Source organism: Hylobates moloch, unplaced genomic scaffold, assembly GCF_009828535.3.
Source record: "Hylobates moloch isolate HMO894 unplaced genomic scaffold, HMol_V3 SCAFFOLD_1, whole genome shotgun sequence".
In the NCBI taxonomy this organism is placed as follows: Eukaryota; Metazoa; Chordata; class Mammalia; order Primates; family Hylobatidae; genus Hylobates; species Hylobates moloch.
This window is the reverse complement of record NW_026652276.1, coordinates 211055788-211072906: the sequence shown is the minus strand read 5'-3', so window position 1 is coordinate 211072906 and position 17119 is coordinate 211055788. Positions and strand designations below refer to the sequence as shown.

The following is a 17119-nucleotide window of genomic DNA, read 5'->3' as shown; positions in this document are numbered from 1 at the left end:
CATCCTCCACCTGCTCCTGGCTATAAATCCCCACTTATCCTTGTTATATTCAGAGTGGAGCTCAAGTTCTACTCTCTATTGCAATAGAGTCTTGAATGAAGTCCTCCTGACCATTTTGACAAGTGTCAGAATAATTTTTCCTTTAACATTTGCCATGTACTTTGTGGACGACAACCGTGGGTAGCCCACTGCCCAACCGCCTTCTGGGTCATGCTGCCTCTCCTCCCTACTCCAGGAATCAGATCTTATTCCAGCCTCTTGAGCTCCTCTTCCACACCAGCCCCTAGCTGACATGTGTGGCAATACAGTTCTTGTAGGGTCAAACCTAGAGAGGATGGGGCAATTCTATTCCAGCCAACTTCACCTAGTTCATTCAGTCAGTCAGATAAGCAAAACATCTGAATACATTTAAGTGGTTTCTCAACATAAATAATATATTTTCAAAGAGCTTTCTTATTCATATTACAGACATAAACAAAATACATACACTCAAGGCATAAAATATCTGTCTTGTGCTATTTCCAAATAAAAAAATCATAGCAGATACAGATCTTTGGTGTTCCAATGGTGCCATAAACACATTTGATGGCCTTTTTTTTTGAACAAAGAATTGTGTGAGATTTTACCTCTTGGGTTCCAAGTATGTTTTTGTCTGTTGGTAGAGAGACTTTGTTGTAAAAGTCTCCTCACCTAGAGCTCTGGTGATTTTTCATGTTTTATTCATCTCTTTCATTTGGCTTCAAGTGAGGGAAGAACGTGATAAAATTCAAAATTTACTGAATTTCGTGTTAATGTCAGATATGGAACTTTCCTCTTGACTGTCTCCTTTCATTGGCGGTGTTACTGAGGCTTTTGTTGGGAATGGTGCACCAACCATTCATTGGTTCTCAAGGCTTTGCAGTGGAAGCAGTGCCTTTCGCTCATTTGGTAACTTCCCAGATTCCTTTGCCTCTGAGCCATTTTTCTCCTCTTAATACTGTCTGGTGATGGGTGGTGTTCGCTTTCACTCTCCTTCCACGAGGAGGCTTCTGAGTTAGACTCTTCACTGCCACATTCCGTAGTATCACTGTCATGTTGGTTCTGGTTCACCTCATTGAACTGAGAGTGGTGCCTGGCTCGTCTTTGTTCAAGATAGGCATTGACCAAAGCCACTTCTGAGTTGGTTACAGGGGTAAGTTTGTTCTGCTTTGGTTTCTTCATTGTTTGTGAGGGATCCCAGGCACCATCTTTGCTTTGCCGCTTACAGGAAGTCTCTTTGCTTGCTAACAACCAATGAAACATATCAAGTTAGTAATATTGTTGGTTACTATAAATTCCTATTACTTAAGAAGGCTGTGCATGTGTGAGCTCACTCTTAGCGGCCAGTTGTCAAGCCATTGCTTTTCTCCAGTCACCTGCAAGTGTTGGCAGCTGACTGCATTTTCCAGTACCATATCCCAACTCCTACAGACAAGAGAGCTTAGATAGATGCTTGACATATCACTTTTGAAGTTTTGTGGATGCTAAACATAAGATCAAAGGAAAAGATCTCTAAACTTTTCCAGGGAAGAACCTTTTTTTCCTTTAAAAATTGAAGTCTTAAAGATTCAAGCACGTATATGAATGTGATTTGGGGAGCAGGAACTAAGAAGGATCTTTCCTTTATGTAGTGGTGTGTGGAAGTTGGCTTGTACCCGCTCAGAAGAGCCGATAAACTTTCAGGAATTTTGCGAGATGGTTAAACATAGCCATTATTAAAAATTAAATTATACCAACTTACAATAAATTCAGTTACTAAAAATGGAGGTAATACTCAAAACCCATCACTTCCTAATTATCTTACCACATTTGTTTATGCTGTGTGCTCTTCTGGTTTTTTATGTCCATTGTATTTGGATGTTGGAAACTCTATGCTGTTTTTTTTTGTTTTTTTTGTTGTTGTTGTTTTTGAGATGGAGTCTCACTCTATTGCTCAGGCTGGAGTGCAGTGGCACGATCTCGGCTCACTGCAACCTCTGTCTCCCAGGTTCAAGCGACCCTCCTGCCTCAGCTCCCCTAGCAGCTGGGATTATAGGCACGTGCCACCATGCACAGCTAATGTTTTTGTATTTTTAGTAGAGACAGGGTTTTGCCACGTTGGCCAGGCTGGTCTCGAACTCCTGACCTCAGGAGATCCACCCTCCTTGGCCACCCAAAGTGCTGAGATTATAGGCGTGAGCCGCCACGCCCGGCGGAAATTCTATGTTAAGGGTGCACTACTGCACATCTCCTCCCAACTCCATGTTCAATGACATGATGTGGGTAGCTTAAAATCAGCTTTGGTGGAAGTATTTATACCATGAAAATCAGCAAACACTAAACATCAGGGCTTGATGTATGGCTTTGTTGATTGTCTAGCCTTAAGAAAATGATGGAGAATATGTTACTAATGCAGATTACATATTACATTTCAGTATCATCCCTGTAGCCACTACATTGTGACTAACCCTGCAAAATGAGGAAATATTCTTCCAGTATTTTAGAACCATTATCCATTCCAGCAAAGAAGTCACTCACATCACTGACAACCAAGTTAAGTTCCAACATACATCTATCTTCTGCTTCACTTTCATCTCACTCCTTAACTTAGAGGAAAATAACATTCACGCTGGAACTATACTTGTTCATCAATTGCAACCATGGTTGGCTAAGGTGCAAGGGTCTGGCAAAAATCAAGGAGAGTGTTTTGTGAGAATCCGTTGTCTATATGAAATTGGCCATAAGAAGTATTGTATATTTTATTATTTATAAATGGTGTGATAGATATTTATTTATTTTTATTTATTTATTTAATTTTTAGAGTCAGGGACTCACTCTGCCACCAAGGCTGGAGTGCAGTGGCACGATCATGGCTCACTGGCAGCCTCGAACTCCTGGGCTCAAGTGATTCTGTTGCCTCAGCCTCCTGAGTAGCTGAGACCGCAGGTGCAAAAAACCATGCCAGCTAATTTTCTTTTTTTAAAAGACAGAGTTTTGCTATGTTCTCCTGGCTGATCTTGAACTCCTGGCCTCAAGCAGTTCTCCTGCTTCAGCCTCCGGAGGTGCTGAGATGACATGCAACCTTTATATCAGTAAAATTTTTAGTAAGCATATGTACACACAGGAGTTTTGAAGAGCCAGTTGTTAAACATTTACCAGCGCACCACTGCTTATAGGTTATTGAAAAAGATGTCATAGACAGTTCATAATCCTGTAATAGCACTAACCATGAGGATGTGGGAAGGGCAAGCAATGTGAAGGGAGAGAGCTAAGGAGTGAAAAAAGAGCTTGAGTTCCACCTCCCAGTAATTCATAGCTTCTTGCTAAGCAGCTAAACTGTCCCTCTGCACTAGAAGTCCAAAAGCAAAAACTCACCCAATCCCAATGGGCCTTCTCTAGTGTGCAAAGTCAGACAATGCTGTTGGCTGTTCATCTCTGTTGTTTGCTTTCCACACTCAGCACAAATTTCTTTCTTTGTCTTTCTTTCTTTTTTCTTTTTTTTTTTTTTTGATACTGGGTCTCACTATGTTGCTCAAGCTGTGGTCTCGAACTGCTTAGCTCAAGCAATCCTCCTGCCTCAGCCTCCTGAGTAGCTGGGACTACAGGCGTGCAACACCACACATACTCTTCCCCTCATAGTCCAACACCAAATATGCACTGGTTCTCACCTTTCCTTACTGAAGTACTTGTCCCACTGCCTTCATCCTTTTTATCCTCAGACATCTGTTTCAGAAACATAGGTTAGTAAGAGTGATCTCAGTTGTTTTTTGATAATATGTACTTGTTATAAAACACTATTGCTGAGGTCCATTGACAATGTCTGGTTTTATTTTTTTATTATTTTATTTATTTATTTTTGGAGAGTCTCACTCTGTTGCCCAGGCTGGAGTGCAACGGCATGATCTCAGCTCACTGCAACCGCCATCTTCCCGGTTCAAGTGATTCTCCTGCCTCGGCCTCCCAAGTAGCTGGGATTACAGGTGCCCACTATCATGCCCGGCTAATTTTTGTATTTTTAGTAGAGACGGGGTTTCACCATGTTGGCCAGGCTGGTCTCGAACTCCTGACCTCAAGTGATCTGCCCGCCTTGGCCTCCCAAAGTGCTGGGATTACAGGTATGAGCCACCGGGCCCAGACTGACAATGTCTAATTTTAAACATTCAGTTTAGACAAGTACTTACTGAATTAAATAATAAACTAATTCAGTATGTATTGAGTTCCTGTTATAGTGATCCTACTTCCACTTCCCATTAAGACTATGCTTTGATAGCAGAATCTACCAAAATGTTTTGGACCAAGCAAAATGGAACAGACTTGAGAGAAAACAACACTGATAAGGAGCTATAGCTTATAAAGCTTTCCTGTACCCATTTACATTACAGAGAAGTAGTGTTTTAAAAAATTTGATAGTACTCAGATTAGTTTAGTTTTTTTTGTTGTTTTTTTTTTGTTTTTTTTGAGACAGAGTCTTGCTCTGTACGCCCAGGCTGGAGTGCAATGGTGCGATCTCGGCTCACTGAAATCTCCGCCTCCCAGGTTCAACTGATTCTCCCGTCTCAGCCTCCCGAGTAGCTGGGATTACAGACATGCACCACCACGACCGGCTAATTTTGTACTTTTAGTAGAGACAGGGTTTCTCCATGTTGACAAGGCTGGTCTCGAACTCCTGATCTCAGGTGATCCACCTGCCTCAGCCTCCCAAAGTGCTGGGATTACAGGTGTAAACCACCGTGCCCGGCCCAAATTGGTTTAGTTTTTAAAGGACATTTGATCAGGGTACGTTATTGATAGTTCTTTAAGATAGAAGACATCTACCATACACAAAGATCTTTACCTGAATTCATGAACTTAATATCTCCTTAATCCCTCCGAAAGTTTCCTCCAAAATGTAATCATAATATATTATTTGTGAATACGGCAACCAAAAGAAATGGATTTCTTTGAATAGTTCCAATTTCAAATATTCTGCCCTCCAATACTCCATAAATATATTTGTCCCACTTTTCAGATTAGTGTCCCACTTTCTGATGCTGAAAGTGATTTTGCCAAAAGACACAGATATAAACCAACTCTTTCAGAAAATAACAAAAACTAGAAATTTTCATTAACACCTTTGACATATAATTCTCTCTCCAGGAATCTATCAGCAAGAAATAACCCTCAGAAGAAAGAAAGCTTTGTGCACAGAAACATTCATCGTAGCATAATTAGGATAATATAAAATTCAAAAGTAGACAATGGCTTAAGTAAATTATGGTACAATTATATAATAAACAGTTGTAAAATTATTATAATAAAAGTATGCCATAACATGAGGGAATAAGTGTGCTACCACACTGGGTTAAACATCAAGATGCAAATTTGTATATACAGGATGAGCACAAATTAGCTTAAAATATGAAAAAAAGACTTTAAGGAGCACATAAAAGTGATAGCTGTGGTTGGCTTTAAGTGGTGAAATGGACTTTTTCTCTTCTAATTTTTTCAAATTGTCTACAATTAGGGAAAAAAATGAATTTATGTGGAAGTCCAGTTTCTTTGGGATGAAAAGTGCCATAGTTTGGTACTCATTCTTTTCTTAATATCTGATCTCTGCAATGGTAGGCAAGCATCTTTAATGAGGTGTCTTTTTGTTTCCTGGGTTACAGCAATCATTCTCTAAAAATCTTGAAAGTGGAGTTCTCTTTTAAGATACCACTTTCTGGCCAGACACAGTGGCTCACGCCTGTAATCCCAGCACTTTGGGAGGCTGAGGCGGGCGGATCACAAGGTCAGGAGATCAAGACCATCCTGGCTAACACGGTGAAACCCTGTCTCTACTTAAAATACAAAATATTTAGCCGGGTGTGGTGGCGGGCACCTGTAGTCCCAGCTACTCAGGAGGCTGAGGCAGGAGAATGGCTTGAACCCGAGAGGCGGAGCTTGCAGTGAGCAGAGATCGCACCATTGTCCTCCAGCCTGGGCGACAGAGCGATACTCTGTCTCAAAAAAAAAAAAAAAAAGATACCACTTTCTAAAAAATGCTTTTGGAATGGGCTTAAATATTTTAAATTTAATATGTATCACTTAGATTAGGTTATAGAAAAGGAAAAAAATAAATTTAATATATGTAAAGAAAACCAAAATAATTGGAAGTTTATAAACCTAAAAGTTAACAGTAGTTGGTTATTTCTACATAATCTGGAGTGACTTTTATTTTATTTTGTCTTCTGCCCTATAATTTCCACATTTTCTATATAATGTGTACTTTTGTAATAGACGGGAGAAGGTGTTTAAAAACACTTATTAGGCTTATATCATTTCCACAGAAAGCTCTCACATTTCATGTCAAATCAAAACATAACCACAAAATCAAAAGAAAGATTTTGCATTAAACTAAGTGGGATCGTATGAACTGCGGTTACAAAAAGCATTTTATTAACTGTCTTTGTGTGTGACTCAGTGAGTGAAAACAGCAGGAGTGCCTGCCCTGAGGGGCAGAGTAGAAAATGAGGGCCGTGGCTCTCTTTCTCCCACTAACAACTCTTGATTTTTCCAAGCCACTTAACACCTCTTAAGCTCAGTTTCCACATAAGCAAAATAAGGAGTTTGGATTACTATTGTCCAGAAAAATACCAGCACTAGCAATCTGAATAAACACAAAATAAAAATATAAACTAAATATAGTATTTATAGTCTGAAAGCAAAAGGGTAAATGCTGCTTTAAAAAGTGGCAAATTCAGAGGAAATCAGTGTGCTTCATGTTGCAGGATAATTACCACCATATTTCCATCGCGCTTTTACCATTACTTCAAGGTTTGTAAATAAAACCTCATAGTTTAGCAGAGAAAATGAAGAAGTTCAAAGTGAAGGAAAAATTCCATCCTCCTTTACTAGCTCTCATATGGTTCTCAGATTTCAAATCTGGGACCTTTCATAAGAAGCAATCCAGCCGATTGTAGCTGCCACAAGGGTACAAAGTGAAAGACGAAACCTCTAAAATAATTAAGGTTTTAATCAGGACTGAGTAGATCTAAGTGGACATTTCAAACTATGCTTTGAAGCAAACAAATAATTTGACAGGAAATCTGGGTATATTCCCCTTCTGTCACTAACACTTTTGTGACATTGGACAAGTCACTTAATTTCCTTGGGCCTTATCAATAAAAAATGGTGGGGAAGGGATAATGATAACTTACTTGCCTACAAACAGGAGGCTGGACCACATGCTCTCTTGAGGTCCTGGAAGCTCAAGGCTGTATGACTCCCAAGAGCTGATGCAAGCAAGGCAGCAGAAAAATAGCTTAGAGTGGGCTGGGCGTGGTGGCTCATGCCTGTAATGCCAGCACTTTGGGAGGCCAAGGCGGGTGGATCACAAGGTCAGGAGTTCGAGACCAGGCTGGCCAACATGGTGAAACTCCATCTCTACTAAAAATACAAAAATTAGCTCGGCATGGAGGTGCACACCTGTAATCCCAGCTACTAGGGAGGCCGAGGCAGGAGAATCGCTGGAACCCAGGAGGCCGAGGTTGCAGTGAGCCAAGATCGTGCCATTGCACTCCAGCCTAGGTGACAGGGCAAGACTCCATCTCAAAAAATAAAAAAAATAGCTTAGACCTCTTAATTCATGATGAAATTGCCACTGATCAATTTCAATTTTTTTGGTAATTTTCTAAAGTAGCTTTGCTTGCCAGGTCAAATTCAATATACTTAGCTAGGGAGTCTAAGACACATATAAGCTATCACTATTCTAAATCTCCTTTTGGCAAAGTATTTACCTTAAGAAGCATTTAGACTTTAGATGAAAGTTCTTCACCAGGAGGTGGTGGTTATTAAAGAGTCTTTGATTAGAATGGAATCCAGCTGGCATGGACATAACAAACCTTCTCCACCCCATCCAGAGCTCATAGAGCACTAAGTCTTACTGACCACTGCCAGCCCAGGCCTCTGGCTATAATGCTAAATGATGGTGGTTTTCTTAATCATCAGCCTGGTATTAATGGCCGGCAAGGATATCATGTCAGCGAATTATAAGAGCTTGGTTACGGCTGGGCGCAGCGGCTCATGCCTGTAATCCCAGCACTTTCGGAGGCCAAAGTGGGCAGACTACTCGACGTCAGGAGTTTGAGACCAGTCTGGCCAACATGGTGAAACCCCATCTGTACTAAAAATACAAAAGTTAACAGAGCGTGGTGGCTTGCACCTGTGGTCCCAGTTACAAGGGAGCCGGAGGCAGGAGAATCACTTGAATCCGGGAGGCGGAGGTTGTAGTGAGCCAAGATTGCACCACTTCACTCCAGCCTGGGTGACAGAGCAAGACTCCATCTCAAGAAAAAAAAAAAAGAGCTTGGTTACTCATAACATGTTGGAAGCATCACAGTCCTGATAAAGTGGGATATCTCATTCTTAAGACGATGGCATTTTAGTGGTGACTTTAGTTCTGTTTAGTCTAGTTCTGCATTTTATTCTACACAGAAAGCGTATTGCCTCATTCTAAAAACCCCAAAATCCTACAGCATGTATCCTATCAATATGAAAACTTTCATATCTTTGATTAGAATCACATGGCTAGAAAAGGGATTTGGAAGTCATTAACCAGCAGGGAGCTTTATGCCAGCATTACATAGCATATGGATAAACTGTAAACAATCTGAATGTTTCAAACTTGCAGAATTTTTTGGTGCAATCAAAAGATAGAAAATTATGCAGTCATTAAAAGTGCTGCTGAGTGAATATAATTTAAAGAAGTATTTCCGATATATTATTAAGCCTAAAAAGCAGGATATGAAAATATATGCAATATAACGCCAACCATGTAAGATCAAAGATAGAGAAATGGAGAGAGATATATTGGGAAAGAGAGAGAAAAAAAAACAAACTGGAAGAACATACTCCAAAATGTTAACAGTGGTTATCTCTGGGAAAGAGGATAACTGTAGCTTTATATTTTCCTCTTCACCCTTTTCCATATTCCTGGATTCTCCAAAATAAGATTGCATTATTTTTAAAACTAAACAACTTTTAAAAGTAGTTTCATCAAAGTATAGTAAATGTATTTTATGGAAATTTTCCTAGTGTACAGTAAACATATTATTTAAAATGAAAAAAAGACATCCTACCCAGACAGAAGCCCTAGAGAAGAACATCAGGACAAATACGATAACAAAATACCAAAGCAGGAAGCTCCCTATGGTCCCACAAGGGTCATCCTTCCGGCATTCATAATTCTGATTTGGAATGGCACAATTTAAAGGTATGGGGGGAGGATCTACCTCCCAAAATAAGGAAAAAAGGTCTCCCATGATGGCTCCTTGCTCAGAAAATAAACCATGCTTAAAGGGATAAAGATGATTGGGAACTACTTCACTCCCTCTATGATGTATGACAATTTCCTTGGCAACCTATTATGACATATACTTAAGCAACTGTTCTAGGAACTGACAAATGCTTCTTGGATTTCTAAGTTTGTGGAAGGCTTATTCAAATTACTCCTGTGAATGTTTATCCCCCATACCTCAATATGGTGCATTCTGCCTTAATTTTTTTTCCTAAAACTTGTACATACAAGTTTTCTATTGTTACGTCTAAGTGTTTAATGTATCCACTCATTTTAATTCAGTCTCTTTTATATGTATCATGCCATTGCAAATTATCATAGACAGTTCTAATGTATTACCTATTGAACTGTGTTCCCTAAAATTCATATGTTGAACCCCTCATCTCCAGTGTGACTCTATTTGGAGACAGGGCCTTTAAGGAGGTAATTAAAGTTAAATGAGGTCATAATGGTAGGGCCCTAATCCAATACAATTGGTATCCTTACAAGAAGACAGCAAGGATTCACCAGCACTGAAATCAAGGTCACAATACAAGGTGGCCGTCTGCAAGGAGACCCGCCTCAGAGAAACCAACCCTGCTGACAATTTGATCTTAGACTTCCAGCCTCCAAAATTATGAAAAAAATAATTTCTGTTGTTTAAGCCACCTGTGTGTGATATTTCGTTATGGCAGCCCTAATACATAATGCTGTCATTTGGTGAGTAGTGTTCTTTTTTAAGCCTTGAATAAATGCACAATGACTTATAGATTATATTAAGAGGGAAAAACACAGATGTGCCCGTTATGAACTACTATGAACTACATCAAATGCTTACAATTTCTTCTTAGGAAAGAGTCACATATGGAGGGGGTGGGAAACCGGTATTCTAACTTTTTTTTTTTTTTAACAGGGTCTCACTCTGTCGCCCAGACTGGCACCATCTCGGCTCACCGCAACCTCGGCTTCCCAGGCTCAAGTGATTCTCCTGCCTCAGCCTCCAGAGTAGTTGGCATTACAGGCGCGTGCCACCACGCCCGACTAATTTTTTGTCTTTTTAGTAGAGACAGGGTTTCACCGTGTTGGCCAGGCTGGTCTCCATCTCCTGACCTCGTGATCTGCCCGCCTCGGCCTCCCAAAGTGTTGTGATTAAGGCGTGAGCTACCGCGCCCGGTCAGTATTCTAATTTTGATTGTACCTTGAGCCCTTTCGCTTTGAACAATTTTCAAGTTAGTTCATCTCTAAATCTAAAACTAGAGCAAAACATTGCTGCTAAAGCAATCTAAAAATGATAAAACTTACTTAAAAACAGCTCTTTAAGAGCACAGCATACCTGCTGATTTTCATTAATATACAATACCACGTGGTATTAATCTTAGGATCATTTTAGGAAAATCTTTGGCCATTGGATATACATGATGTAATAATCCACTAGCTTATTGTGACATGGCTTAATGTTTTTATTAGGAAGTACACTTCAGAACAAGTCCCCAGGCCCTGGGCTTCTGGACTCTCCAACGCGTCACCTCCTCCAGGAAGCTCACGAGAGCTGGGGCTGGGCTGGACGCGCCTCCTTGGGGTGCACCGCATCCACCTCACCTACCCCGAAATGCATCTGTGGGCCTCCGCTGGGGTTGAGGTCTTCTGAGTAGCAACCAGGCAGCTCTTATTTTCCATATCCGTGCGCCTGGCTCAGCGGCACACTTGTAGGTATTTGTGCTAAATAAAACAAAGCTCAACCTTTTCCTCAGGATGAGCAGCTCTTCCAAAAAATACATAGGAAAATGTGTTGTTATTATTTTTAACATCAAAACCACTAGCAACTTCAATAAAACAAATTTTGGGTGTGCTTGTTATTGCTGCACCCTCTTAAACAGATTATTTAAGAATTTAGGCCGGGTGCGGTGGGCCACGAATCCCAAAAGGCGGTGGGAGGCCAGCAGGCGTTTGGGAGGCAGAGGCGGGCGGATCCCTTGAGGGTAGGGAATCGAGACCAGACTGGCCAACATGGCGAAACCCTGTCTGTACTAAAAAAAAAAAAAAAAAAAAAGAATTTACATGGGGTCAGAACTCTTGACATAGATACTTTAACACAGGGGAAAGAAATGCTTTGTCACTGATGGTGTCTGGCCACTTTATCACGCCACTCTATCCTGCGGTGAGCCGCCCTACTTAATCAGTTTACACATATGAGTCCATAAATGCCCTAGGGAAGCTAAGATTATATTAATAGATACAAAATTCAGCTTTTTATAATTATTACTTTTTACTGCGGGTTCAGAGCCTGGTCTGAATTTTGCTGCTTAGCTTTCTCCCGCAGCTGAGTGGGAGCCACAAAACCGTGACCTGTTTCCCTGGTAACGCTCCGAGAGCCTGGGCCTGCGACCCCTTCCTTTCTCGCGAGAAGAGACTGCCAAGTTCTTCCGGTAACTTCAGAGCCGCCTGCCGGTCGCCTCCCTCCTGAGCTTGGCTTCGCGCGTGCCCAGAGAGAGAGGCGCGAGCCTCCGCTTTCCGGCCGGAGGACACGGTGCGTTTTCGGGGTCATGTTTGTGCTTCCTGTCTTGGAATCCACGCGGGTTGTGGGAGTTCCGCGCCTGCTGATCTGTCCAGGGTTCAGCCAAGGAGGGATGTGGCTAGGCGTCCCGCCTCTCTAGGGGAAGGGAAGAAAGAAGCAATAAGGTTGCTGAAGTTCGTGCCGAGGAGCTGGGGAGGGAAGCTCTGGACTGGGAAATTGGGACGCGGGGACTGAGTGGCGCGAAAGCTATTCCTCTGTCCTCTGTGGGATACGACTGCTTGTCGCTGGAACAATTTTTGCACGGTCTGTAAGAGTTGAGCCTAGCTGAAGAAAGGAATTATAAATCCCAAATGTGGACCAAAACAGTGCACGTTTTCCCCTCTCTCCCTCTTACTCCCCTCACCACCCTATCATGAGTACGTGCCCTTCTAAAACTTGAATCCTTATCCTTTATCCACACACAAAAGGGAGAGCCCTGGAGTACAGCTGTCCAAGTGCAGAGTTGTTTAGATAGTAATGGCGTCTGCATGAGGATGTAGAAGAGTCTTTATGACTTAAAGCAGATATGGAATATAGTCTCCCAAAACTTGATACTCTGAGTTTCTGAAATTAGCCTTTTGCCTAGTCCTTGTAACATACCCCAAAGACGAAACACAAAGTATTTCTGGACATAACCCTTAAGTTACAAAATAAGACATTTTTATGTATTGGAAGTATTAAATTGTTCTTAAATAACCAGCCACGGCTGGGCGCGGTGGCTCACGCCTGTAATCCCAACACTTTGGGAGGCCGAGGCGGGTGGATCACAAGGTCAGGAGTTCGAGACCAGCCTGGCCAAGATGTTGAAATCCTTTCTCTACTAAAAATACAAAAATCAGTCGGGCGCAGTGGCCGGCATATGTAATCCCAGCTACTCGGGAGTCTGAGGCAGGAGAATCGCTTGAACCCGGGAGGCGGAGGTTGCAGTGAATCAAGATCCCGCCACTGCATTCTAGCCTGGGAGACAGCAAGACTCCGTCTCAAAATAAATAAATAAATAACCAGCCACTTCTCTGTTGATTACACTGTGATGCCAATTAAGTTACGCATAATTTTGGGTTCCCTTTCCATATACTGATATTAAAGTGGAAAAAGTTTTGATAAAACATTTTAAAGATGAGAGAAGGTATGTGCGGTTTCAGTTACCTTTATAAGGGATGCAAAATTTGGTTTTTAAATGGAGCAGTAGTTTCTTTTGGTTAATTCCTGTGCTTTTTGTTTTTTCATAGATGCAGGGGGAGGCACACCCTAGTGCTTCCCTTATTGACAGAACCATCAAGATGAGAAAAGAAACGGAGGCAAGGAAAGTGGTCTTAGCCTGGGGACTCCTAAATGTGTCTATGGCTGGAATGATATATACTGAAATGTAAGTTGATCAGTCCAAAAAAAGTGAAACTTTTAAGAAGCCAGTGGCTGATTCCACAGGTTTTTTGTTTGTTTTTGCTTTTTGGTGTTTTTAAGTTCATTGGAAAGCCTTTCTGATTTTTTTTTCAGGACTGGAAAATTGATTAGTTCATACTACAATGTGACATACTGGCCCCTCTGGTATATTGGTAAGTAATTAATTTTCACTGTAACTTACATTTACCAATGAAAAACTGCTTTCAGGTTTAATTCAGCTTCGTATACATTTCCTTATTCAACAAGTATTTGACTGCCTGCTGGGTTGTAAAAACTGGGAATACAGCAGAAAGGGAGCAAGGTAAAACCCTGCTATTATGAAAGGAACATTCTATTAGACAATCAAATTAATAAACAACACTTCAGGTAATCATGAGTTCTGTGAAGAAAAATAAGGTTAGAGGTTAGTGAGATTTGTTTTTATCACTCTCCTGAAATGCCCTTTCTGCGTCTCTACCTTTTTACCTTTCAAGACCAGCCCAGATTTCTGCTCCATTGATGCCTTCCTCAGTTTTCACATTCTTTCCTCTCTTCTTGTCTGCTCTTCCATAGTCATTGGGTATAAAGAGTCTTTATGGATGTTAAAGTAAATTTCGTAGTCTATACACATTAATCTAAAGTCTTTCATAGGGAGATAGTTGGAAGGGATTTGCAATCAGCAGACCTCAGTTAGAATCATGGCTTCACTAACTAACTCTCTACTCTTGTAAGAGTCACTTGGCTTCTGAATAGTGTTGGTTTATATATTTAAAATGAAGGTGAAAATATTTATTGTACAGGGTTGCTAGGATTAGTGCTATTTTGAAACTCACTAGTAAATGACCTACACATAATTTTTTTTTTTTTTTTTTTTTTTTTTTTTTGAGATGGAGTCTCACTCCGTCACCCAGGCTGGAGTACAGTGGCACAATCTCAGCTCACTGCAACCTCCACCTCCCAGGTTCAAGCAATTCTCCTGCCTCAGCCTCCCAAGTAGCTGAGACTACAGGTGTGCACCACCACACCTGGCTAATTTTTATATTTTTAGTAGAGATGGGGTTTCACTATGTTGGCCAGGCTGGTCTCGAACTCCTGACCTCAGGTGATCCACTCGCCTCAGCCTCCCAAAGTGATGGGATTGTGGGTGTGAGCCACCGTGCCCAGCCACCCTACACATAACATTCATTAAATTATAGTTTTTATGAGGAATAAGAAGGTAATTTTAGTTTGCTAAGTATAGAGGGTTTTTGTGTTCTCCAATAGATGCCCTCCTCACCCCCCTTATTAAAAAAAAAAATTGTTCTCTTCCAGAGCTTGCCCTTGCATCTCTCTTCAGTCTTAATGCTTTATTTGATTTTTGGAGATATTTCAAATATACTGTGGCACCAACAAGTCTGGTTGTTAGTCCTGGACAGCAAACACTTTTAGGGTTGAAAACAGCTGGTGAGTGTTTTATATCTCTTGCAAAGGTGGGGAAAAGGTTGGCAATAAATCTTTCTCAGTTTAATTTTCCCATTTCATAGACTCAAACCTGGAAGGGACATCAGCTATCTTAAGCAGGATAAAATAAATTGTCTTATGACCAATGATTATCATTCCTACTTGTATACATTCAACTATTTCATGGAAGTTTGTTCCATTGTTTAGGTGCAATTAAAATTAAATGACTAACTTGCTGAGTTGAAACCAGTTTCTAATTTTGCGCTCTGGAAATGGTAAACACCTAATTTTTGTCCTTTGGTAATAATACATTCTGTGATTTAACAACCAAGTAACTCTTAACTTTTTTCCCTGAAGAAAAAGATTTAGTTGCTTATATTTTCATATAATTTTATTTGAATGTACATACACATATGTTGCTTTTTTTTTCTTCTAGTTGTACAGACCACAACTAGATCTCCACATGATCTGGCAGCAACCCAAATCCCTCCCGCTCCACCTTCCCCTTCAATTCAGGGTCAGAGTGTGTTGAGTTATAGCCCTTCTCGTTCGCCCAGTACCAGTCCCAAGTTCACCACCAGCTGTATGACTGGTTACAGCCCACAGCTGCAAGGTCTGTCCTCAGGTGGCAGTGGTTCTTACAGCCCTGGAGTGACCTACTCGCCCGTCAGTGGTTATAATAAGGTAATGACTCTCTTGTCTTGTCTAGTCACATTATTTTAGAATTGGGAGGTATACTAAAAATCATCTAATGAGTCAAAACTTATCAATGAGCAAACTGAGACTTGATTTGCCCAGAACACCTATTTAAAAGCCAAGAATAGAACACAATATCTTAAACACAACATCTTAAAATGAAAGAGAAAAAATTAGCATTTGCAGAGATAACAAACTTATGTTCACCATCTACAATCTTTCAGCAGTCTTTAAAACAAGTTGAAACCAGGATAATTTTTTACTTTAGTTGCTTTTACTCCTGTTTTCCCTCTTTCTTTCCTTCATGTGAGGCCTTTGTATACCCTTTTAGAGTTTTAGTGTGTTTTATCATGTTGGAGTGTCCTCTAAGCTAAAAGCTGGGATTGTCACATAGTTTCTTTTTTTTTTTTCCAGTGAGTACAAATGATTCTTGAGTATGGACACTTTCCATGGAATAGTAGGAACCTTCATTTCCACTCCCACAGTAATGTGAAATTTTGTTCTAATTTTTAGAATTAATAGAAACAGGACTGACAAATTGAAATTTTGACTCCTTCTTGAAGCATAAAACTATTAATATAAGAGGGGCGTTAAAAGAAGAGTGGTCATTTCAGATGCTGTCGCTACTGTGTTGGACTAACATCTCTATAGCTGCTAGTTAAAAGAGGAGTCTTCTCTGGAGATGAAACCAACAGATTATCTGCCCTTATCCATTTACATATTTCTTTTTTTTTGAGATGGAGTCTCGCTCTGTCGCCCAGGCTGGAGTGCAGTGGCGTGATCTTGGCTCACTGCAAGCTCCACCTCCCGGGCTCATGCCATTCTCCTGCCTCAGCCTCCCAAGTAGCTGGGACTACAGGTGCCCACCACCACGCCCGGCTAATTTTTTGTATTTTCAGTAGACACAGGGTTTTACCGTGTTAGCCAGGATGGTCTCGATCTCCTGACCTTGTGATCCACCCTCCTCGGTCTCTCAAACATTTACATATTTCTTTGTAATGAAATTCCATACTACTAGTTGTCCAATATTAAAATTAATTTTGGCAGGTAATAGAATTTTGAAAATTTTGTACAAGTTAAATTTTTATGAGAAAGTATATATGTGGTGAAAATTCATAACTCATAGACAAATGCGACTTTTAAAAATAATTTTTCACAAGATGATACTATATGATCCTTATAGAAAATTGGAAAAGTAAAATAGAAGGAAAATTATTATAGTCCTGCCACACAAAAATCATCTGTTTAATGGCTATTTAATACTCATCTAATGGATATGCCATAATTTACTCTTGAATGTTTAAGTCATTTTCATTTATAAAAAACTTTTTAATGTATACTAAATAGCCCTGTACATAAAATTATTGATAAATTTGGAATGGGAGTGTCTATCCAAAAGAATTGTACTAATTTACATTGTCACAGAAATGTAGAAGTGTTTGTTTTACCACACTCTTGACCATCAAGTTAATTTTTTTTTGAAATAAATCTCTGCTAATAAGAAACATGACAGTAGTCTGTTGTAACTTTTAACATACATTTATTTCAAAGCCGCATAGCTAGATCAGGAAGTTCTCATTCTTTACTCACTTGTCTTTTGAGTCTGCATCCTCTGATTTTTTTTCTTGGGTTGCTGTTTAATTATAGAGTTTAATATATATAGAGAGAGAGAGAGAGAAACTTTAAATGTTTAATAGTCTTATCTGTTTATCTCCTTGTGGTTTGCTCTGTTTTTTTTTTGTTTTTTTTTTTTTTTT

General features: G+C 40.2%; 2 protein-coding genes across 8 annotated transcripts in view; one reads left to right on the top strand and one right to left on the bottom strand.

Annotated features, from left to right (window-relative positions):
* Window positions 1-413: 413 nt before the first annotated feature.
* SSMEM1 (serine rich single-pass membrane protein 1) lies at window positions 414-9327 on the bottom strand. Its single transcript, XM_032761737.2, has 3 exons — window positions 9096-9327; window positions 3666-3720; window positions 414-1262 (listed from the first exon to the last, which is right to left on the bottom strand). The coding sequence occupies exons 1-3, from the start codon at window positions 9276-9278 to the stop codon at window positions 841-843; spliced, it is 660 nt and encodes a 219-aa protein (XP_032617628.1). The 5' UTR covers window positions 9279-9327; the 3' UTR covers window positions 414-840.
* A 142-nt stretch (window positions 9328-9469) lies between these two features.
* The window catches only part of TMEM209 (transmembrane protein 209), a 47382-nt gene continuing 39732 nt past the window's right edge, over window positions 9470-17119 (top strand). Inside the window, exons 1-9 of one of the 7 annotated variants that reach the window (XM_058426684.1) lie at window positions 9473-10012; window positions 10206-10271; window positions 10354-10465; window positions 10760-10998; window positions 11600-11819; window positions 13076-13212; window positions 13341-13399; window positions 14538-14669; window positions 15103-15350. In XM_058426684.1, the coding sequence (XP_058282667.1) occupies window positions 13076-13212; window positions 13341-13399; window positions 14538-14669; window positions 15103-15350 (576 nt within the window). In that variant the 5' untranslated portion in view covers window positions 9473-10012; window positions 10206-10271; window positions 10354-10465; window positions 10760-10998; window positions 11600-11819. Of the gene's footprint in view, window positions 10013-10205; window positions 10466-10759; window positions 10999-11599; window positions 11820-11882; window positions 12111-13075; window positions 13213-13340; window positions 13400-14537; window positions 14670-15102; window positions 15351-17119 lie in introns of those variants that run through there. The other 6 variants (XM_058426695.1, XM_058426703.1, XM_058426692.1 and 3 more) reach the window with 6 other exon arrangements.